At 42.0% G+C, this 25,019-nt stretch overlaps 1 protein-coding gene across 3 annotated transcripts in view; it reads left to right on the top strand.

Moving 5' to 3' along the window:
- ccdc71 (coiled-coil domain containing 71) overlaps positions 1-20,044 on the top strand; it is a 156,024-nt gene extending 135,980 nt beyond the window's left edge. For all 3 annotated transcript variants that reach the window (XM_060909955.1, XM_060909957.1, XM_060909958.1), the window contains exon 2: positions 16,827-20,044. In XM_060909955.1, coding sequence (XP_060765938.1) covers positions 16,859-17,914 — 1,056 coding nt within the window. In that variant the 5' untranslated portion in view covers positions 16,827-16,858 and the 3' untranslated portion in view covers positions 17,915-20,044. The remainder of the gene's footprint in view (positions 1-16,826) is intronic.
- The last annotated feature ends 4,975 nt before the right edge of the window (positions 20,045-25,019 follow it).

Here is a 25,019-nt window from a genome sequence, read left to right as displayed (position 1 = left end):
GAAGGGGCCGAATACATGGGGGGGTGATCCACATGTTGGCATCCTTCATGTCGTGGAAACACTGGAGCAGTGCATGGCCGGAATAGGGGGTGAAAGGGCATTCTAGCAGGTAGCACTGGAGAGTGAGGACCGCCAAACACTTCTCTATGGTGTTATACTTTGACTCTTGCATTGAGAGCGTGCGGCTGATGTACAGTGCTGAGCGTTTCTCCCCCTCCACCACCTGGGATAAAATTGCCCCAGCCCTCTGTCTGATGCATTGGTCTGTAAAACAAAAGGGAGAGAAAATTCAGTTGAATGTACTAGCAGGCCCCAACACAAAACCGCTTTAATTTGAACAAAAGCCTGTTCGCATGGCTCTGGCCACTGGACCAGGTCTGGTGCCCCGCTTTTAAGTGAGGTCAGTCATTGGGCTGGTGACATCTGAAAAATTAGGCATGAGCCACCTATAATAGCCACCCAGCCTCAGGAACTGCCTACTTATTTTATTTTTTTTATTCAAGTCTTTGGTCTCAGGCAGCCCACAATTGCTGCAGTCTTATCAATTTGGGGGCGCACCTGCCCACGACCCAAGTGGAAACCCAGATATCGTACTTCCACCCATCCAATTGCATACTACTTTGTGTTTGCCATGAGCCCCACACGCCTCAGCAACTTCAGGACAGCCCTTAGATGTTGTGGTGATCGGCAGCAGCATTTACTATAAATAATGTCATCTAAATAGGCAGTGGCATATGCATTGTGGGGACGGAGGAGTCGGTCTATGAGACATTGAATCATTGCTGGGGCCCCAAACAACCCAAATGGATGGATGATAAATTGATGTAAACCAAACGGAGTGGGAAAAGCATCCCCCCCCCCCTTCATGGGATAATGGAGTCAAGGGGGATCTGCCAGTATCCCTTTGTCAAATCCAGTGTTGAATCAATGCGAGGCATTGGATGCATGTCAAATTTAGACACCGCGTTGAGTTTCTCTATAGTCCACACAGAACCGGACTGTCCTGTTGGTCTTGGGAACTAAGGCTACCAAGCTGCTTCCATTGCTGTATGATTCCTCTATTACTCCCATGTTAAGCATTGCCTTGAGTTAATCCCAAACTACATTTTATTTGTGGTCAGGGAGCCGATATGGGCAGCTGCACACCACTATGCCGGGGGAGTCTTAATATGGTGCTCCATAAGGTTAATGTGACCAGGAAGGAACAAGAACACATCGCAGAATTCCTCCTGCAACCTCCATAAAGTGTGCTGTCTGGGACGGTGAGAGGTGGTCTCCACAGGGGACCAGGGTGAATTGGGCTGCATCTTTTTGACATATCTCCAGTCCCAGCTCCACCCTTTCCGGAACTACCATCGCCAGAGCCACAGGAACCTCTTCTCTCCAAGCTTTCAAGAGATTGAGGTGGTAAATTTGACATGCAGTGCCTCTGTCTGTGTGCTTCACCTCAGACTCGACTTCCCCAATTCACCATGTGACCTCAAAGGGCCCTTGCCACTTGGTAAGTAATTTTGAGCTTGATGTGGGCAGTAAAATGAGTACTTTTATCTCTCTCAGTGCAATTCCCTTAGCCATTTCCCTCTGTTGTACAGGCAGAATTGACATTCTTGGACCTGTAGCAAATCCTCCTGGGTTATGTGACTCAGTGCATGGAGTTTTGCTTTCAAGTCAAGACTGAATTTCATTTTTGCTTTGAGAAGGTCTCTCCACCCAATTTTATTTCATGATGTCCAAGACACCATGTGGCTTGCACCCATACAGCAATTCAAATGGGGAAAATCCAGTGGAGCCTTGTGGGACCTCGTGCGCCTCAAATAGAGGGTCTAACCACCTATCCCAGCTTCTAGCATCCTCAAGAACAAACTTACAAATCATGCTTGTGTTTGATTAAATTGTTCAACCAGCCTGTCTGTTTGCAGACGGTACACACTGGTACGAATTGATTTAATCCCCAATAATTTGTACAGTTTGACTAGTGTACAGTGGGGCAAAAAAGTATTTAGTCAGTCACCAATTGTGCAAGTTCTCCCACTTAAAAAGATGAGAGAGGCCTGTAATTTTCATCATAGGTATACCTGAGACAAAATGAGAAAAAAAAAATCCAGAAAATCACATTGTCTGTCTGATTTTTAAAGAATTTATTTGCAAATTATGGTGGAAAATAAGTATTTGGTCGATAACAAAAGTTCATCTCAATACTTTATATACCCTTTGTTGGCAATGACAGAGGTCAAATGTTTTCTGTAAGTCTTCACAAGGTTTTCACACACTGTTGCTGGTATTTTGGCCCATTCCTCCATGCAGATCTCCTCTAGAGCAGTGATGTTTTGGGGCTGTCGCTGGGCAACATGGACTTTCAACTCCCTCCAAAGATTTTCTATGGGGTTGAGATCTGGAGACTGGCTAGGCCACTCCAGGACCTTGAAACGCTTCTTACGAAACCACTCCTTCGTTGCCCGGGCGGTGTGTTTAGGATCATTGTCATGCTGAAAGACCCAGCCACGTTTCATCTTCAATGCCCTTGCTGATGGAAGGAGGTTTTCACTCAATCTCACGATACATGGCCCCATTCATTCTTTCCTTTACACGGATCAGTCGTCCTGGTCCCTTTGCAGAAAAACAGCCCCAAAGCATGATGTTTCCACCCCCATGCTTCACAGTAGGTATGGTGTTCTTTGGATGCAACTCAGCATTCTTTGTCCTCCAAACACAAGTTGAGTTTTTACCAAAAAGTTCTATTTTGGTTTCATCTGACCATATGACATTCTCCCAATCCTCTTGTGGATCATCCAAATGCACTCTAGCAAATTTCAGACGGGCCTGGACATGTACTGGCTTAAGCAGGGGGATACGTCTGGCACTGCAGGATTTGAGTCCCTGGCGGCGTAGTGTGTTACTGATGGTAGCCTTTGTTACTTTGGTCCCAGCTCTCTGCAGGTCATTCACTAGGTCCCCCTGTGTGGTTCTGGGATTTTTGCTCACCGTTCTTATGATCATTTTGACCCCACGGGGTGAAATCTTGCGTGAAGCCCCAGATCGAGGGAGATTATCAATGGTCTTGTATGTCTTCCATTTTCTAATAATTGCTCCCACCGTTGATTTCTTCACACCAAGCTGCTTACCTATTGCAGATTCGGTCTTCCCAGCCTGGTGCAGGTCTACAATTTTGTTTCTGGTTTCCTTTGACAGCTCTTTGGTCTTGGCCATAGTGGAGTTTGGAGTGTGACTGTTTGAGGTTGCGGATAGGTGTCTTTTAAACTGATAACGAGTTCAAACAGGTGCCATTAATACAGGTAACGAGTGGAGGACAGAGGAGCCTCTTAAAGAAGTTGTTACAGGTCTGTGAGAGACAGAAATCTTACTTGTTTGTAGGTGACCAAATACTTATTTTACCGAGGAGTTTACCAATTAATTAATTAAAAATCCTACAATGTGATTTCCTGGATTCTTTCCCCCCCATTCTGTCTCTCATAGTTGAAGTGTACCTATGATGAAAATTACAGGCCTCTCGCATCTTTTTAAGTGGGAGAACTTGCACAATTGGTGGCTGACTAAATACTTTTTTGCCCCACTGTATGTGACATAAGTAGTGCCTTGATCAGTCAGGATTTCTTTCGGAATCCTTACTCAGGAGATAATGTGAAAGAGTGCCTCCGTAACACTGTGCAGAGATATTGCAAAGGGGTACCGCGTTGCATAATCCATTATGACTACTACAAAGCAGTACCCATGTGCAGATTGATCTAATGGCCTGACAAGATCCATGCCAATTCTTTCAAAGGGGAGCTCAATTAATGGTAATGGGCGCAATGGCGCTTTTGGCATGACTGCTGAATTTACCAGCTGGCATTCACGACAAGTCTCACACCACCTGCGGACATCGGTACAAATCCCTGGCTAACAGAAACAGACCATGAGACAATTTAGTGTTTTATCCTGACCGAGATGCCCAGCTATGGGATTACGATGAGCCACATGTAATAAAAGTTCCCTATGGCTCTTCAGGACCAACAGCTGTATCATCGCTCTTCCTTAGTCTGAGTGTCCTGCATCACTTGATATAGCCTATTCTTAATAATACAAAAATACAGAAAGGAAAGTGCAACATTAGGCTGGAAGTTCTGACCATCAATTACTTTTGCTTGGTCAAAAGTGTGCATCAGAGACTCGTCACGTGACCATTTCAGTGGGAAATCCCCAGAGGGATTTCCCAGAGAGAGAGGAGGGGCAGGACAACTCTATCATATTGCAGAGCTAATGCGGACAGCCCTGGGACCGCCTCTCCAGCCAGTGTTGCCGCGGGGTTCCCCCGTCACGTGCTAATGCAGGACCCAGCCACTACTAACTGTTTTATTAACCCCTTCAATGCCCTTGGACGAGTCATATAAGTCATGAAATCTTTTACCGCTGTGCCTTATGATGTACGCTACTCATGGCACATTACCGTGAGTTGGCCTAGTGGTTAGCGTGTCTGCCTCTCAATCAGGAGATCGTGAGTTCTATTCACGGTCGGGTCATACCAAAGACCATTATAAAAAATGGTACCCATGTTGTACGCTTGTGTTTTCAAGTACTAGTAATTCATGTTTATGGACAGGTTCTCATCGACGAGACCCCGTTGGGTTTTTTTTGGATGTTTTTGATTACTAAAGTTATTTTTACTCTACAAGTGTTTTTTGTGATTTTTCTATATAAATATTAAAAATATAAAGTTCTGAACAAGTTAGAGAAAGATTATCAAAATATCCCAGTTTTGACCTATTTTTGTCTTATATGCCCGGCCCATTACAATTAATTAGGGGTGGCAGCTAAGGGGTTAATGTGTTAATCCTCTTGGGTCTGAGGGTATTTTCTGGCACTCTGATTTTGCCATGCTCTGATTTTATCAATTTCAACAAATCTAAGCAGTATTTTCAATGTCCTATGACTTTTTTTTTTTTGTATTCGGCAGAAGGTCAGCTACAATAATATCTATGTAGTATGTCATGATTGTACTTTAAAAAAAAAAAAACAGATAAATAAAGATGTAAAAAGCAGTTTTAAAACTGTGTTGGAATGTGTGGGGGGAACAAAAAACATGACCTTACCCATTGTGGTGAACCGTTTTGGTCACTTGAGGTCATTCTCTTCAATCTTAGGAATGGAACAAGCACAAAAACTTAAATCTGCTTCATTGATTTGGACAATTAACTGGCCATCAAAAAATGTATGTCCTCTTGTTTTGGGATAAAGGATTGGCAGTGGGAGGGGTATTCAATGAGAAGTGTAAAAAAAAAATTCCTTCCGTTACAGTAAGAGTGAAAACCCCTCCCACTGTCATTTTTTAATCCTGTCAGATTAACTCTTAATCCCATCAGGTCAAGTCACAATGGGTAAGGTAATGTTGTTGTTTTTGTTTGTTTGTTTTCTTCCCTCCACACATTCCAACACTGTTCTAAAACTGCCTTTTGTTTTTTACACAACAGCTTCATTTATCTGGTATTTGACACTGTTCAGTGTGTCTTGAAATTAACTCTTGTACTATTTTACTCAGTTCAGTGCCACAACCTGCTCTGTTACATAATTACTCTGTAATTTTGCTCCCACTCCAAATTTTACTCTTTAAACTCAGTCAAGCAAAATTAACTGTTTTTGAGGAAAAGACTTTTAACTCCGGAAAAATTGCTGTCATTTTTCCCTGTGTATGCACTACAGCACACACAAACAGGCCTCTTTGACACCTTTTGCCCTGCAGGGCAAGTGGCCTCAAATTTTTCTCCCTTGAATTTCCTTTTGCCTTAAAATTTTGTGGTATTTTGGCAAGTTTTCAAGTACACAGTTCAAGGCAATACTGATATGTTTTCTAGGGATATAATGGAGTTATTCAGACAATTTTTTTATTATTTTTTTTAATTTATTTTTTTTATTATGATACTAGTACATAATACGTCTTTTTATATAGAGTTTAGGGCACAAAACACTTTGTTTTACCTATAACAATGACCAGCAGTATTGCAAAGATGTTTTATAAAACTAAAAACATTGTAAAACAGGAGTCTGTACTGCAGTACTGTCATCATTCTGTTTGCTATTGCATTTAGGAGGAAATTAAACAACCTGTCGTCCTTGTGTAAATCAGCTTCCTGTGCAGCCTCTGCAAATTGTGGGTGCTGTTCACACTGTCCCTCCATCCACCATAGGTGGACCGCCCTCTCAGCATTATATGCATCAAGATCCGGGCCCTGTAGAGCAGGGGTCCTCAACCTTTTCTGCTTTAAGGCCCACCTGTTCATACTTGTACCAAGTCAGGGCCCATTAAAAAAGATCCCCAATTATTTTGGTTCATCTATTCTATTTTAAATTGTATTAATGGGATGTAACATCACTCCCTGTTACAGATGGGAATTTAAATAAATGCAATAAAAACTAATTTTTAGATTGTAAGTATTGTATTTAAAACTGTATGGATGTGCCAGAAGCCAAATCATGCATGCAGGGAATTTTCAGTCAAAAGGGATTAATGATCCAAAAGTGGAGTCTGATCCATTAGCACAAGAACTTATTGCCATGTTTGTGTACAGCAACCAAACAGGCTATTAAAACCAAGAAGTACACTCAAGAAGTGGATGTAGAAACCACTGAATGGGATTTAGATCCTTACACACTAACAAAGAAGGATTTTTCCTATGAAAGAAATTTACGACCTAAGTTTGACATCATTAGTAGAATAAAATTTGATCATATTGTAGCTGTAACTAAACACAAAGACAATAGTTATGCATACTATCAATTAACTTAATGTGAAGATAATCAGCAGATTTTTCCCCCAAAAAGATTGTATATTTTTAGCCTTTTGTATTTATAATTATTTGCATCTGTACATGCATGACCCTATCAGTTCTGCTGATCCACTTATTGTGTTTAAAGTTATTCATTCATTGAGCTGGAAAACTGTCCATCCGTTGAGTTCTCTGACGTCTCAAACTACCTGGTGCTGCAGATATCGTTCTACACGGACAAACAGATGAAAACCTGGAAGAGCATGGAGCCGTACAACTTTTTATATGTGGCTGGGTTAAAGATCTAGGGATCAGGACACTACAAGATAAATTCTGTATCGTTTTTGCCTGGGTAAATAGGAGTTTTGTCCGCGTCTTTGTGATGGTTGCTAGGACGCTACAAGTTTTGGTATTCAGTGTAAACAAATGACTGCTGCTCAATTCCCAATCCTCCCTGCTCTTCTTTTCCAGCAGGCATCACAGATCCATATAATTACCCACAAATATACTCTCTCTCTCTCTCTCTCTTTTGCTCTGTGCGTGCACATGTGAGCTCCAGTCACTTTTGATTCTTTTGACTGCTGAGAATCCCTGGTCACAGATGCTACTTGATAGGAGGATGGTAAACACTATATGCACCACTTTAAGAACACACACACAAATGTGCACATGCGCCTGAAGTGAGCCAATCAGAATTGCCATTACAAATCTGAAAGAAAAAAACAGGGGATCATAGAGGAGTCGAAGATGCTGGTTAATACGTCTTGTTTTTTGTAATGTACTCGCTCAAAAATCATTTTTGTGCTTAAAGAAGCCAACCATAGGTGTGCCCGAACGGGCCTAACTCACAAATATTTCTGCCCAAATGTCTTGGTCGGGCATTCGGGCAATGCCTGGCGTTGAGGCTAGGCTTATCAAACTGATCTGCTAATAATAAATAGAAGAAATATTTACATTTACTCAAGTTGATCTTTGGCTGGATCGAGTCGAAGTTTTTTTTTTTTTTTTTTAAAGGGCACTGCTCACAGTGTTGCAGTTCTCAAGATTGAATTCTCAAGATTGAATTGAATCGCTGTCCTGAATCATCCGAAGTGCATACAGTCCGCGTGCCATGAGTTTTACCTCCAAATAGCCTAAACTTTATCTGACAGATTTTATCCTGTTTATGGTGGGTGTTCCCACCGTGAAAGAGAAACCAATCAAAACCAAAAGATTGAAGGTGATTTATTATGCCGTTACCATGTGTATAGTCTTTTATGAATGCATAAGTGGGCACTCGGTGTGCCAACGCTGGTGTGACTGAGTAAGGTGACAAGTTTTATGTTTCATCTAATTTAGGTAATTATAAAACTATAATATTATTTGGCAATGGGCACATAGGAAAATGTAAAGTATAAAGTTTGTCAATATGTTTATCATGCTTGTATTATGAAAAACTCATGAAGATATTTATCTAAATACATGACCTACTCATTCTAAACCTGTCGAGCTTCACTGGCGAAGCTCTCAACCCCAGAGTGTTAAACTCTGACCAATCTGTTCCCAGGATAAGTGGATGGGTGAGGCTTGGGCTAACCACCGCCTCCATGCTATGCTTTTCACTCCAGAAATGAATAGTGATGGGTAGTAGTGGATATTTGTTGACATCCCTGTATGCACACGTAACCTTCACCAATCATGCATTCCCCAATGCCCTGCATTGAATCAGGTTTTGATGCAGGGAGGAGGTCTGATTTACAACCAGAATCCACCAAAGCCTGATGTGTACCTGTGTACCCCCTTGAATACTCGCAGAAATGTAATACGTTCTTGCTTGCTCAGGGGAAACCTGTGGCACATCAGGAATGTGAATCAGAAGCCTCACCTCCTTACAGAACTGCTGATTCCAAGTAATCCCAGCCTTCCTGCTGTGCCAACAGGCCTACCCGGACTTTCTCCTGATTTTGGTGGGCACGGCCAGGCCCACCTGATTGGGGGGTGTTAGTGGCAGCACAGAAGGGGAGGGGGTGAGGAGACACAAGGAAAAACACGAGTGTGGGGAGCAGATTCCGTGGCACTTGGCCCCCATTTCCATGGGGGGGGGGACTGCACTCTCTCGCACTCTCTCTCTCACCCCCACCCCATTTCTGTGGGACTTTTTGGGGGGGGATGCTTGCTCCTTGAAATGCTGTCAGGTGGTCCTCTGCCAGCCAGACCTCCAGCAATGCCACACGGTGACACTGGATCCACATGTCTTGTGCTGTAGTTGTGTGACAAACTGCTCTGGTGTCACTTGATTGATGGCGTCGACATTGCACTTGCCTGCCAGCAGCCACTGTCGACAGGTGTCTCGGTGCTGTTGTATGAACTCAAACGGGTGGCTGACTTTGTCATATGCCAGCGGGCAGAAGCCCTGTTGGTGCTCTTCTGGGCCGCGGTTGACCCACTGCAGTATAGCCCACTTCAGGTCAGGGTACTCCAGCATGCTGGTGGCCAGAAGCTGCTGAGCCATGAGCTGGGCTTCTCCCAACAGGAGTGGCTATTGTATGATGCCCTCTGTGAGGATGGCCATGAGCTTGCCTCTGGGACATGCTCAAACAGCTAAACAAAGGCTTTGGGGTCGTCCTGCGACCCCATCTTGACCAGCTGGATGGGTGTGCTGACTGTAGGAGCAACTGCTAGAGTACCTGTTGATGGGACCAAGCTCCAGATCACCTGTGGGTTCTCTGCCTGGGCCTCAAGTGGAGCCCAAGAAGTGCTGCCCCACTTTACGGACAGCGCAACAAATTCTTGGTGTTGGCACTGGAGGTCATTGGTGAGTGTCTGGAGGAGCTCTCTGACTGGTTTGGACTCCATGGTGGTGTGTTGTTCCTCTGTCCTGGGTTTTGGCACCAGTGTAACACTTCTCTATGGTTGGAAATGAGGAACTCTGAGGCCCTGTCCACACGGCAACGGATTCAGGTGAATCTGATAAAATTGTTTATCGTTTCGGCCTGGTGTCCACACGGCACCGGCGTTTTGGGTGCCCCAAAACGAAATCTTTTGAGAACGGGTTCCAGAGTGGAAAAATCTGGCAACGGCGCCGTTGCGAAGTCGTCTGGATGAGTAGAACGGATTTGTTTACGATGATGTCACAACAACATGACTGTCAGTGCTTCACGCCAGGTAGAAGTGTAACGAACTTGATGCGAGTTGTCAACAATACCTATAACTTGGTTCATGAAACGCGCTTACAAAATATTTTCACTGTGAATATTTATTGTGTAATGGTGCAAAGTGAGAGTGAGTGAGTGAGTGAGTGAGTGAGTGAGTGAGTGGAATAGCCCTTAGGACAGAGTCTTTAGTCCAAACACTGTGGAAGCAGTATAACCAAAACCGTGCACCGCCCGTGCGCTTTCCAAAAACAAAAACAATCCCGCCAGCAAAAATAGGGGGAAAAAAAGGAGCGATCTCACCTCTTCAGATGTTGGTTTTAGTCCGACAATACATTCCTCAAAAAGGGCGTAGAAGAACAAAGTAATCCATCAACGTGTAGCATTCAATTTATTCCGGACCATTAAAGAATTCTGGAGGATATCAGAATGTTGGCGTACCGGCTTCCATCTACCCCTGTTCATTCCTCTTTCCACGTCTCCATTCAAAAAACGAGCACGTAATTTAAAGGAACAGTCCACCATACTTCCATAATGAAATATGCTCTTATCTGAATTGAGACGAGCTGCTCCGTACCTCTCCGAGCTTTGCGCGACCTCCCAGTCAGTCAGACGCAGTCAGACGTGCCGTCACTCCTGTTAGCAATGTAGCTAGGCTCAGTATGGCCAATGGTATTTTTGGGGGCTGTAGTTAGATGCGACCAAACTCTTCTGCGTTTTTCCTGTTTACATAGGTTTATATGACCAGTGATATGAAACAAGTTCAGTTACACAAATTGAAACATGGCGATTTTCTATGCTATGGAAAGTCCGCACTATAATGACAGGCGTACTAACACCTTCTGCGCGCTTCGACAGCGCATTGATACGGAGCTCAGTAGCTGAATGTGTTAAGGCTCTGGGTTATTGCTCAATTTATCCCAATAAACATAACTGCCTGTCAATTGATTTATCTTTCTAAATCTCATTTACGATAAATTGAAATACCAAGCAATTGAATTAGCCACGCACGTTAATAAATGCAACACACAAATATTTATTGAAAGTGTTCATTATCATCCAATTTTGCTGTCTGACAATCTGAAAGCTTTTGTTCCTTTGATTGGCGATTTCTCTGAAACACATATTGATCATATGTATTGATGGCCTGACATCACCCTCCAGAATAATAAGTAGAATTTGTCAACATTTGTCTGAGTTATATCACAGAATAACATTATCAAGATGTGACTATAGCAAAATTGGCCAGAAGGGGTCACTGTGGAGATGGGTGTTGGCTTGTTTTGAAACCTCAAAAGAATTATGAGATTACAGTTGCTTAGAATGTTTGTGTTTTGCCAGGCACTTTATAAGAATGCATGGCATTTAGCAGATGCTATTATCCAGAACAACATACCCAGAGCAGCAGTTGGGGGTTAGGTGCCTTGCTCAAGGGCACTTCAGCCATTCCTGCTGGTCCAGGGAATTGAACTGGTGACCTTTTTGGTCCTAAAGTTGCTTTGCTAGCCATTAGGCCATGGAATGCCCCTGAATTAGGTGTGATCAACAACCAACTCAGCTCGGATAGCATAAGTCATCTACAAGATGACTCGTGCAATGGCGCTAGTCAAGAATAGCTGACTATCATGGAAGGTAGCAATTTGGAATCTTAACTGAGCAGAGCCCCATGTATAGATGGATTGAAAGAGCTTGACCAATCCTTAGGTAGAGGTAAATCAAGGGTTCCACTACAAGTGGGTACTCAAATGGCATAAGGGATTGTGTCAAAAAACATTATTCAAAGAGAAATGTCTGTGAAAGAAAAGAAACCTAGGACATGTCTTTGAAGAAAAGAAAGTCTCCACTCAATGTTGGAGGAAAATTGAATGTCATTAATTATGCCAGCTCTTTAAGGTCAATTTTTCCAGGTGAAGACTTAATTTCCTTGGAATTTTGAAAGTACCATGCTTTCTGAAGGAATTGGAATATAGGCTGAATGCGTGTGTTTATGCTGCTGAAAATGGGTTTTTGAGGGGTGCCTTCATTGTGTTTATGGCCTCAAATTCACATTGAACCAATCATGTAATGACTTCAATCCATACCACATAAACTACTTACCATGACTCTACGCTTCATTCTGGAAAACTACATACGTGCTCTTGCTCATTTTCTCCTTGATGTCCTGAGTCGGCGCTTTTGGACCAAACAGTTTTAGGGACTCCTTGAGAGGAACTACTCACTGGGGAGCTCCCCTGAGAACTACATGCCTTCAAGGGCCTTTTTTTTTTTTTTTTAAATCCCCCGCTGGCCAAAAGGCCCGGGGGGGGGGGGGGGATCATGTTGTGGTGATGTCAGTCCATTCCGAGAAGGGTACTTACCTTCTGAAATCAACTCCTCTCACAATTTTTGGAGGAATTTCATGAAACTTGACAGGATTCTTTGTTATTTGTTGGTAATACGCATGTTGCAATTTTGTTCAATTCAGTCACATTTTACCAGAGTTATGTCCTTATGTATAGATATAGTTGCCAGCATGGGGATACTGTGCTCTCAGGGCACTCTTGTTCTATTTGCATTGCCAATAGGAACACTGAAATAAATAAGTTGGCTGAAGATTGCTATAGGGATGTCACTAGTTTGTTGTTTTTCATAGGAATGTGCCTCTTGTCCATCAAAGTTCTTGTGAAAAAAGCAAGAAACATTTGGATTTAACTTTGTCCACTTTTGTGTTTCAGTTGCATGTTTCTATAAAAACAGATCATTCCACAGTGCTGTAGAATGGGGGAAACCAGGAAGTGTTGCATGCCAACAGTAAAGAGCAAAGTTGTTGTGGAAAATGCTTAGGGGCTGCTTAAAATAGGTTTATTCAACATGTTGGTGTGGATTGTTTTCTTATGTGATGGATAAGCATGTTTATTTTAATTAAGATTTTTATATTTTGCTTAGATATGTCAAAATCTTCTATTTCCTCGATCACTTGTAGGCTCAGTAAAGCCTGGACTTCACTGTTGATCCAGATGTCTATTTTTTAATCTCATCTCATCTCATTATCTCTAGCCACTTTATCCTGTTCTACAGGGTCGCAGGCAAGCTGGAGCCTATCCCAGCTGACTACGGGCGAAAGGCGGGGTACACCCTGGACAAGTCGCCAGGTCATCACAGGGCTGACACATAGACACAGACAACCATTCACACTCACATTCACACCTACGGTCAATTTAGAGTCACCAGTTAACCTAACCTGCATGTCTTTGGACTGTGGGGGAAACCGGAGCACCCGGAGGAAACCCACGCGGACATGGGGAGAACATGCAAACTCCGCACAGAAAGGCCCTCGCCGGCCACGGGGCTCGAACCCGGACCTTCTTGCTGTGAGGCAACAGCGCTAACCACTACACCACCGTGCCGCCCTATTTTTTAATGTTAAAGGAAAATTTTGGGATTTTTATAACTTGGATCCTATTTTCCCTATCTCTTTGGGTCCAAATATTGTCTAGGGACAAAAATGATTGAAATCAGACCATTATTGAGTTATAACTGGCACCCACAAAACAGTTATGCAGCATAATTCTACAGGGAAATCATCTCCGTCAAAGTATAAACCACTTATTTTTGCCACTGACGGTCGTAATGTTACAAGTCTTGGACAACATGGAAAGGATCCCTACAGAGATGCACGTGTCTGGTTACCTCGATAATAGTGAAGAAACTGTAGAAAATGACACTCTTTCAATGGGCATTGTTTTACCTTTCACTTCTTTTGATCTATGACGTAGCACCCCATTCAGTGCCTGTAGTCGATTTATCACACTGGGGTTTCTTTACAGTTATTGAGGTAAACGGACACAGGTGTATCTCTGTAGGGATCCTTTCCATGTTGTCAAAGACTTACAATAACACCATGAGCCTGTCAGTGGTGAAAACGAGTGGTTTACTTAGAATAACACCATGAGCCTGTCAGTGGTGAAAACAAGTGGTTTACTTTAGCACAATTGATTTCCCCATAAGGTGGCACGGTGGTGTAGTGGTTAGCACTGTCACCTCACAGCAAGAAGGTCCTGGGTTCAAGCCCAGTAGCAGACAAGGGCCTTTCTGTGTGGAGTTTGCATGTTCTCCCCGTGCCTGCACGGGTTTCCTCTGGGTCTTCCGGTTTCACCCACAGTCCAAAGGCATGCAGGTTAGGTTAATTGGTGGCTCTAAATTGACTGTAGGTGTGAGTGTGAAAGGTTGTTTGTTTGTCTCTATGCGTCAGCCCTGCGATGACCTGGCGACTTGTCCAGGGTGTACCCCGCTTCTTGCCTATAGTCAGTTGGGATAGGCTCCAGCTTGCCTGCGACCCTGTACAGCAGTGGCGGCTGGTAGTCTTTCAAACAGGGGAGGCTGGTCGGTTACGATATTTCCAGATTTTAAAAGAAAAAACACATCAATTTTGCCCATACTCTTGCCTCTGATCTGGCTGATTGTTGGCAGGGTCACAAACTATGAAATAACAGGTTCTTTTGGCCCATTAGCCTACTGTCCAATATACATGATGGTGGTGTTGGGGGGGTATATTTTAACATTTGATATTTTAAAATTGTGGCATGTTGTTTAAAAATTGATCATTATTGAAAGCAGCTCTTTGTCAGGAACCTCAGCAGTAACAGCAGAGTGTTCTGGAATAGGCACAAGCACTGACCTTGGGGAGCCAAACATAGAGCTGGGTGCCACACATTTCATTCAATGACACTTTCCCTATATTTTACTTATTTTGACTGAGAAATGTTTTATTGACCATTTTGATAACCCTTCACTTTTAATCCAGGTCTGTAGTGTGAAATGTTCTCGGCTGTGTTTTTGTTTAAAAATGTTTTCCAAATTGTAGCCGTGTTTAATTCATATCCAGAAAAATATATATTCCAATATAATATACTCAGCATAAACATTTTAAATAGATTCTATATTTTTGGTCCATCCATGACATATTACTAAAGTAGCCTATTTACTGTTGTTGATGTGGGTCACTTGCTGTTAGCCAATTCACTTTCTCGTACCAGGAGAGCTGAAAGGAACAAGTATTATTCCCTACCTTTTTCACCAAGTCAATTTGAGGTGTTGGTCTACCCTGCTCTTTAATTTTAATTTTTTCCTCGAAAGGAAGACTGGCAAATGGCTTCGGCAAAATTAAATCAGCAATGCTTGGCATCCGTGCGCAGCTTTCTTGCTAGCTGACTAGCCCCCTCAAGTTCAAGTTCAGTCACTCAAATAAACGAAATTTCTGGAACTAAGATAGCAAACTTGACAACACTATATTTACACTTTATTTACAATGAAAATATATACAAACTAAAAAAGCTGGTAGAAACCGTATGTAATGAATGAAATCGAAATGTCAGCTGATCTCTTACAATACACCACAGCGCTTGCGAATCCGCATGGGACTGAACTGAGATTCACCGCTGCCTGTCTATATTTGAAACGAGCTGTCAATCAAAGAAAATATCCGGCCACTTTCACCAATCACCAGTCTCCTCGCGGAAAACTTTGCCATGTCCCTCCCGCTGGGAGTCCGTGGGGCGGGCGTTTTCGCAGTATTTGTCCAATAACCATCTTGCATTTTGAGATTGAAAAGCGCATAGCTCCCAAATGCCATTGAAGTCCACTGAGGCTGGGAGTCCGTGGGGCGGGCGTTTTCGCAGTATTTGTCCAATAACCATCTTGCATTTTGAGATTGAAAAGCGCAGAGCTCCCAAATGCCATTGAAGTCCACTGAGGCTGGGAGTCCGTGGGGCGGGCGTTTTCGCAGTATTTGTCCAATAACCATCTTGCATTTTGAGATTGAAAAGCGCAGAGCTCCCAAATGCCATTGAAGTCCACTGAGGCTGGGAGTCCGTGGGGCGGGCGTTTTCGCAGTATTTGTCCAATAATCCTCTTGCACTTTGATATTGAAAAGCGCATAGCTCCCAAATGCCATTGAAGTCCACTGAGGCTGGGAGTCCATGGGGCGGGCGTTTTCGCAGTATTTGTCCAATAATCCTCTTGCACTTTGATATTGAAAAGCGCAGAGCTCCCAAATGCCATTGAAGTCCACTGAGGCTGGGAGTCTGTGGGGCAGGCGTTTTCGCAGTATTTGTCCAATAATCGTCTTGCATTTTGAGATTGAAAAGCGCATAGCTCCCAAATGCCATTGAAGTCCACTGAGGCTGGGAGTCCGTGGGGCGGGCGTTTTCGCAGTATTTGTCCAATAATCGTCTTGCATTTTGACATTGAAAGCGCATAGCTCCCAAATGCCATTGAAGTCCACTGAGGCTGGGCTGCATCGCGTTGTCACGAGGGGGAAAAACTCACGCGCACACAGGCAAACTGGGGAAAGTTATAACGGAATGATTTCGCACTGTAGTTGGGTTGAGCACATATATTTCTATGATTCTGGATCTGAAATAGCAATGTTATAAGGTCGGCTATAACATAAGCCTAGCGCAATTCATCCTACATGATGTTCATCATTTTTAGAGGAGGCTGAGCCTCCCTCGTTGTCTTAGAGCAATCGCCCGTGCTGTACAGAATAAGTGGCTACAGATAATGGATGGATGGCTTTCCCCATAGAATTACACTGTATAACTGTTTATAGTGTTCTAAATCAATACTGGGCTGATTTCAAGCTGTTTTTGTCATTAGTAAATATTTTGACCCAAAGAGATGGGGGAAAATGGGACCCAGGTTAAGAAATTCCAGTATTTTCTGTACAGTGGTTGTATGGTATCAAGACTATATTCATCTGTCCTGCAATGTTGCATCAGAGGCAGTTTGAAGATGATGAGACTCACTACATGTGTAGTGATGCTGCATGTGTCGCAGCCTGGTAGCTGTAATGTGATGTGACCCACATTTCTTTGCTCGTTCCTTTATTGTTTCAATATGTTTCAGTTTATACTTGTTAGACTGGGCTTAACCTAACCCATATCTTTCATATTCACAGACACCTGAAGCCTTTATGCATCCCATCTGTGGATGGGTACCATGAATTGTGAAGAACCAAATGTGGAGAGGGCTGTTCTCTCCTGGTCCAGATTTGCTACAGCTGGACAGACTGCCCTCAAGGAGGCCCTGAAGGTCTTCAATCCCATTTCCCAGGACCTCTCAGAGACAGAGAAGCAAATGGTATCTTTTCTTCAGGCATTAAAAGATGAAGGGCGTAAACCAGTGGTGCTAAGAAGCAAAGATGTATATGGATATAGGTCTTGCACGGCACGGTCCGTTACAACAGAGGTTGGCAGTAGGGTTCCAAGAGTACAAAAACCTTGTAAGAAACGAGGTCGAAAGACTCTGATGAAGAATAAGGATGCCAGTTCCTCAGCTTTCGGTACAACCACCAAGGCCATCTTACAAAACCAGCCCAAGATTCTACTGAACAATCTCTCAGTAGATACTCTCAAGCAGACTGTTTCACCAAAACCATCAGTGCCGATTCCAAGTTCTGTTCAAGTGCAGCAGTGCCTGAAATTAACAAACATAAAGGGTGTTACTGGGGGCCATACTGCAAGGTTGCAAATTCACTTTGGTGTGGACTCACAAAGCATGATCAGTCCCAGTATCCAGTGTCCACCAACACTCTCTGGGATACCACATTCTCCTTCAGAAAACATCACTCAAACATCAAGTGTAGTAGCTTTGGACAATAAAAGAGTTTTGTCTTGTCCAGTTAAAGTGGATGATGCCCTCATTGGAGATTCTGCCCCAATTGTTTATCAAAACGGTATTAGTCTGAAAGAAGGTAAAAAGGTCCAGATAATATCGGGTAAGTCTGCTGTGATGAGTAATGTTTTGAACTGTGAGGACAGCGATTCAATGAGGAGGCTGAACTGCCAAGGTTTAGGTTGGTCCCAGCCAGCACTCCTCACAAATGGCCAAGACATGCCTAAACTGAATGGAAATAGTCTTCAGTGGAAAGTCATCAAAGTGGATGAGTCGGTCACTGATGAGGAGGTGAGGAAAGAGGCTCAGAAAATCTTGCGAGTCAATTTGTCACCTGTGATACAGATTCATCCACTTGTACACTCTGTATAGACTAAAGAGATCAAAAGTGACTTTTATATCCACATATACTATTAGAATTTCTTATACTGGGATGCTACTTGGATCAAAACATGATTATTTCAGTCTGAGTTGGGAGTCTTATCTCAAATTATGCATTTTTCATATGTATGACCAACTTTGGTGATCCAAAGAGGGAAATGTTTGATTTTCTGTTGCATAAGTGTTTCTTTTACTCATTGGAATTTTGCCTTGATTTTGATAAAGTAAACTAAAAGAAATGACCACATTGTATCACTATGCAGTGTTCCTATATGTCCTTTCACTGCTTGCTTTTTTTTTTTTTTTTTTTTTTTGGAGCAGGCTCCCTGAGAAACAAGAATTTACAAAATTTAAGTGTCAGGTTTAAAGAGATGAGATGATGCGTTGTTATAATTTGTTAGCTATATTTCAGTTTGCTATTGTTTTTCGAAATGCCTTGGCTATGTTTGGTCAGTGCACAAGTCTGTAGGCATAGACTGCATTAATATTTTAATGGTTCATGGGGGGTAGGGTTATGTTGATTCCCTAGTTAGTTACATGGAGTTCCTAGGTTGTCACAGGGAGTCTTGCTTGTTCAACACCATTTGTATGTTGAAGATTGGTTCAAATAACAGTGGCTTGAGTTGGAGGCACTTTTACCAAAAAAGAGGGGGGGGGAATTATTCGACACTGAATATTGAGTACAGATTTGATTTTTTTTTTTTTTTTTGTGGCCACAGAATTGCTTAGTATTTTTCCTCCTTCAACAGACCTGCTTTAATTCAACAGCTAATCAGATGTATTAGCGCACAGAAAAATCTAAACTCATCTGTAGTCTAGCTTTACAGGACTGAAGCTGCTCTGCATTTTTTTTTTCATGTTCTTGATACATGTCTATAATAATGTGCAAGTTACTTATTACTAATTTGAATCTTAAGTTAATTACCACAACTCCTGGGACATTATTTCCCCTGAGACACCGAGCGGTTCTCCTCTTGCTTGTCAGCATAGACCATAAACAGCAAGTGTAGCTGCAGCTTGAGGGGAGAGTATAGATGTTGAGAGCATCACTACAAACATTCAGCCAAGAGAACTGGAAATGGTGTAGGCCTAGTCAGGATGTAGTAGTGCATAATAATTGAAAAAATCCTTACCCCCTATACCATTTAATAGATCAGGAGCACTGTTAATCAGAGAGCAAAAGAAATAGCCACTTTTTTTGTGACATTTGTATTTTAGTGTACATTTCCCTCCATTTTTAAAAATGAGAACACTGGTATTTTGGTGCTCAGTGATTATAATGTTACCATAGCCACTAGCATTCTCACTTCCTAACATTGATGACACAGAACCTAATTTAACTTTAAAAAGAACATATTGACAAATCTTTCTGGTTCCCGTTTTAATGTCTTGGCTAATGACTGATCTGGGTGAGAATCGAGCTTAGCATCTTCTCAGCCTTCAGTCAGCAGAATTTGCAATGGCGTTCCATCCAGTTTAACAAAATCCCTAAATATTTGGGCTTGAACATCCCAGCAGTTCTGTTTCTCTGTACTTTTTTGTGTCCATGTTGTCATGTTGACGAACACCCCCCCCCCCCCCCCCCCCACACACACACACACACACCAAGATTTCCCCAAAAAAATACTGGCTAAAATGTTCATTTTGAGGTCGTATATACATATCTTTATTTTTTTTCCTCTAATGATTCTCTATATACATAGCTTGAGCTTAGATATGGATGTATTTTTTAAGACTATTGCAGTGTAAATGTCAGCAGATGTTCATGATCTTTTGCAGAATCTAACTGTAAACTCCTTAAATACTGCAGTTTTTACAGAACACTTTACCTGTGTACACCAGTTGAACCATTTCAGATGAGCATTCAACTGTTCCTCGTGACTTTGTTATTGGAATAATCTTGTGTTGGGAGAAGGACGTTATGCAGAAAGCCACAAAACACCTTTTAAAGCTATTTCAGTCTGCAACAGAACCCAGTGCTGAGACATCTAGAACAACTTCATCTTTTATTACTGACTAATCTTTTTCATTCAGTTGAATCTGTGACCTTGAACTGTAAAATGTCAGTGTTGTATCTTTAGTTAATATTAAGAAGTTGTGAATTAAAGTATTTAAAAATGACCTGTGTTAATTTCCTTATCACCTGCTTTTGAGTTAACAAAAACCTAACAGCCAAATTCATGAAACCAGCAATTTAATAGTATGCATGTAAATCACTAATCAAAAATTATGCACTTAGAAATCATTCTATATGGTGTAGGTTTACCGGTAAATTAAAGCATACCACTGGGGAACTTGTCATTTAAGGGTTGTTTTACAATCAGGGTACAAAGTTTATGTCACAGGGGTCCAAAATTAAAATAAAAAAAAAACTATCAAATCTGCACTTTTGGAAATTAATACACATATGAACATAGGCATGTGTAATAGTTTGTATTATAACAAGATTAAGTGTAGCTTTAAGCAGGGCTGGGAGAAACAAATGAAGTGATTCTCGGAGAGGACATTTTTTTTGACAATTCAGAATCCACTACTTCCATAGTGCTTGTAAATATAAGGCTGTAAGCTTTGTGTTAGTTGTCTCTAATATTTATGTCCCAATATCCTGACCACATTTTAGGATGAAAATAATCATTTTAGACATGCTATTTTATATTGAAAAATTAGCTGTCTCGGAGAGGACATTTTTTTGACACAATTACATACTAATTTGATCAAAATAGTCTGAAAACTTACTGGCATTCAGGGAGCACACCAGCTTAAAAGTTTATGTCTAGGCTAAAGACATTCAAACAGCTTCACATTTTTCATTTTTTGATGCACTTCCTGTATGTCACTATGTACTTTTTTATTCCATAATTTCAAAATAGTAAAAACAGGTTTTTCAGCTTTTATTTACTATATAATGTTTAAAGTGGGTCAAAAGTTTGCTTACACTTTGTTAGTATTTGGTGGCATTACCATTTCATTTTTTGAAGTCAGAAAATGCTTGGGGTAGGCTTCATCATGATACTTTTCTGAAGTGTACCAGTACTTTTCCAGAAAAGCATCTCCATATGATGCAACAGTGGGATGGTGTTCATTGGATTAAATGTCTCGCCCTGTTTTTGTCTGTGAATAGCACTGGTCATTATGGCCAAATAGTTAAATTTTTGTTTCATCAGATCAGAGACAAAAACCTCCTATGGGCTTCATGCTTGCACAACAGCCTTTCAGGTGATGTCAATACTTGGTGGATGTACTGTACATATTCTGTTACCTGATGCCACCAACTTTTTCCATCAGGTCCTTTGTTGTCTTTTGAGTTCATTTGGGACAAAAGTTCATCCATGCCTGGGAGTTGATTTTTGCCTCTTTCCTGAATAATGCAGTGTCTCTGTGGTCTCAGATTTATACACCGATCAGCCATAACATTAAAACCACCCACTGGAAGGCAGGGCCTCAATTGATCAAACTTTTTTTGTCCAGCGCATCCCACAGATACTCAATGGGATTGAGATCTGGGGAATTTAGAGGCCAAGTAAGCACCTTGAACTCTTTGCCATGTTGTTCAAAACCATTCCTTATTCTGGAATAATTTTTGCAAATTGGCAGGGCACATTATCCTGCTGAAAGAGGCCACTGTGATTAGGGAATACCATTGCCATGAAGGAGTGTACTTGGTCTGCAACAATGTTTTTATATAGGTAGTACATGTCAATGTAACATCCACATGAATGCCAAGACCCAAGGTTTCCCTGCAGAACATTGCCCAGGGCATCACGATGCTGCTGCCAACTTGCCTTCAAGATTACCTTTATTGTCCCACCTGGGGAAACTTAATATGCAGCAACGGTTCACTTAATGACCGAAGACAAAGGAACAATTTTGACAACCTCAACAATGAGTCACAAAACTAGAAATTGAAATGGAAATTCATACAGAGTGCAAATGTGTGCAAGGGTTGTGCAAAGAATACAGCCAGAGTGCTAATTGTCATTAAGCATATCAGTAGCACTTGGTATGAAGGAGACATGGAGACTTTTAGTCCTCCAAACAGGTGCCCTGAAACAACAGCCTGAGGAAAATAGCTCAAGCTCCCCCTGAAGTGGATGGTCACAGCAGTCCAATATAACGTTAGCGCTGAAGGACCTGCCTGTTGTAAATGACCAAAAGATTGGCCTGACTCCTCCCTGAGATCTTACTGGCCATTTTAGCAAGACATACACATGTATTCTTATTGGACAAGGTTAAGGTTTCCAAATCAAGCAGTAATACAAAAGGTTAATACAGATACAAATATTTAATTTTTTCATATAGATAGAGGAAAGAATCAACATTGTGGCTTGGTGTGTTATCCACCACCAGCCCATGATCCTGTTCCTCCCCATCAAGAAGACTGACGATAACAGAATCTTTAGCAAACTTTAAGATGTGTCTGTTCTTATACTTGCTGCAATACTCATTAGTGTACATGATGTAAAAAGGGGGAGAAACAGCAACCTTGAAGTGACCCAGTGGATGAGTATGGCTGGTTGGAGAGGACACTGTTAACTCTCATGCCTTCTTCCCATAGTGCATCCTGGTGCCATCTCTTCCCCAGGCAAGCAATACACACGCACCTGGCCATCCACATGATGTAAAAAAAAAAAATTCAGACCAGGCCACCTTGTTCCATTGCTCCATAGTCCACCGGTTGTACCTTCCTTGGACCACTTTTGGTAGGTACTACCCACTGCATACTGGGAACACCTCACAAGACCTGCTGTTTTGGAGATGCTCTGACCCAGTCATCTAGCCATCACAATTTGGTCATGGTCAAAGTTGCTCAGCTCCTTATGCTTGCCCTTATGCTTATTAGATTAGATTAGATTCACTTTATTCATCCCACATTGGGGAAATTCACATGTTACAGTAACAAGAAAAAGTCAAACAGATAACAAATAAAACTGAAATAAAAATTAGACAAACAAAGGATTAAATACAGAGGGCTATTTGCATTATCTACCGTGAAAAAGTATAGAAAAAAATTGCCTTATTGAGAGGCTCGGAACAATTGCACATTACAGGTAGACTCTGTGTATATATATATATATATATATATATATATATATATATATATATATACACACACACGTATATAAAAGTATGCATAAAAATAGTTTAAGGCCTATATTATTGCACATAATTGCATCGATGAGAGATGGCAGAGGTAGTAGTGGTGAAGTAGTGTAAATATAATGACAAACAGGTTATTGGTGCTACGTTACAAGTTGTGGGTGTTATACAGTCTGACAGCAGCCAGTATGAATGACCTGCGGTATCTCTCCTTCTTACACCGTGGGTGTAGCAGTCTACTACTAAAAGAGCTGCTTAAAGCCCCCACAGCCTCATGTAGGGGGTGAGAGGGGTTATCCATGATTGAGGTCAGCTTGGCTAACATCCTCCTTTCACCCACCACCTCAATGGAGTCCAGACGACAGTCCAAGCCTGAGCCAGCCCTTCTGACCAGTTTATTAAGTTTCTTCCTGTCCCTCTCTGAACTTCCACAGCCCCAGCAGACCACAGCGTAGAAAATCGCTGATGCTACCACAGAGTCATAAAAAGTCCTAAGCAGTGTCCTGCACACACCAAAAGACCTCAGTCTTCTCAAGAGGTGGAGACGACTTTGGCCCTTCTTGTACAGGACATCTGTGTTGTTAGTCCAGTCCAGTTGTTTTCTGCCTAATATATCCCACCCCTTTACAGGTGCCATTGTAACAAGATAAGTTTCAGAAAACAAAGCAGCTGTAATACGCTGTGTTGAGTCATGGCAGCTGCTTGGCTAGTCAGCAGTCTACAAGATCACAAGCACACTGGTGTTGATGGCAGTATTGGCCTGAAAGTTGGTTTTGAATTATTGTCTGTTTGGGCAAAGTGTAGAGATGAAGAGGTAAGAGAACTGAACATACTAAAGGAATAAATCACTGCTGCACCAGTTGCTGTAGGTAGAGATGAAGCAAGACTTTAAATCCTACTGGTAGCATGATCAGCAGGTAGTCTAATGGCATTATGAGGAAAGTAGGAAACCATTAATCATAGCAAAAGTAGATTAACAAGTAGATGAAAGAAATTTAAAATTGTCAACTTTTGGATGCCATTAGAGATCACATGTTAATTAAAAAGGTGAATATGCAAGTCATTCGGTAAGGGCTTTCCTTTGAGGCTGGTGTTCTACTTGCTTTTTTATATAAATAGTTGGTGGGTATAAAACATTGAAACATCCCTGGCAGCCAGGTTTCCAGGTCAGTGTGTAAAATGTTAACAATTTTATGGCAACAATTCTGGGATTTATCATCACTGGTGTGGCATGGAGAGTGTGTACAAGCTCCATTGAAAAGTATTTGCTGTATTATCTCATATACATTGGAGACACTCTGGCCACCAAGTAGTATTGCTACCTCAGTTCCACTGTTCCTGTTTCAATCCTGAGCTAGAGTTACTGTCTATGCGGCATTTCACATGTTCTCCCCATGTCTGAGTAGGTATATTCTCTGTCTCATCCAGGGTGTATTCCTGCCTTGCACCCTCTGTTCCCAAGAGAGGCTCTGATCCACAGCAACCCTGACCTAAACAATGAATAGACCCCTTGCACGTGACGTCATGCATCACGTGATAATCTCTCCTGGGGGACAACCAGACACAGTCTTTCCTGTAATCAAGGCTTAATCTGTCTTAAATATGGTTTTGTTTTTGCACTGTTTTGGTTGTTCCAATTGTTCAAATAAAGAAAAAGATAAAAGGTATTACCGTCTCCCTGGAACTTTGTCTTGAACTTCTGATTGTGGCTTAGGAGCTTGACTTGGGCATTTCTTTAGAAAGGAAATATCTCTGATCCAGGAGTAGGAGATTTGTTTTTCACAGCAGTAGGAAGAACCCAGTATGCCTTTTTATCTGTAACTGTCAGTGAATCCCTTTGTTTCACTCCAGCTTCTGTAGCCCACAACAACGATGCTATGTGAGAACAACTCTCTCCAAGGCCTGCCATATAGCCGTGGTGTGCGGCCACAATCTTGCCTTTTTTTTTTTTCCACTGACAAGCCACGGAGATGAAGGTTTTTCAGTCATTCGTTGTGAG

Source organism: Neoarius graeffei, chromosome 26, assembly GCF_027579695.1.
Source record: "Neoarius graeffei isolate fNeoGra1 chromosome 26, fNeoGra1.pri, whole genome shotgun sequence".
Lineage (NCBI taxonomy): Eukaryota > Metazoa > Chordata > Actinopteri > Siluriformes > Ariidae > Neoarius > Neoarius graeffei.
The sequence above is the reverse complement of the archived record's forward strand: the minus strand, read 5'-3'. Positions and strand labels throughout refer to the sequence as shown.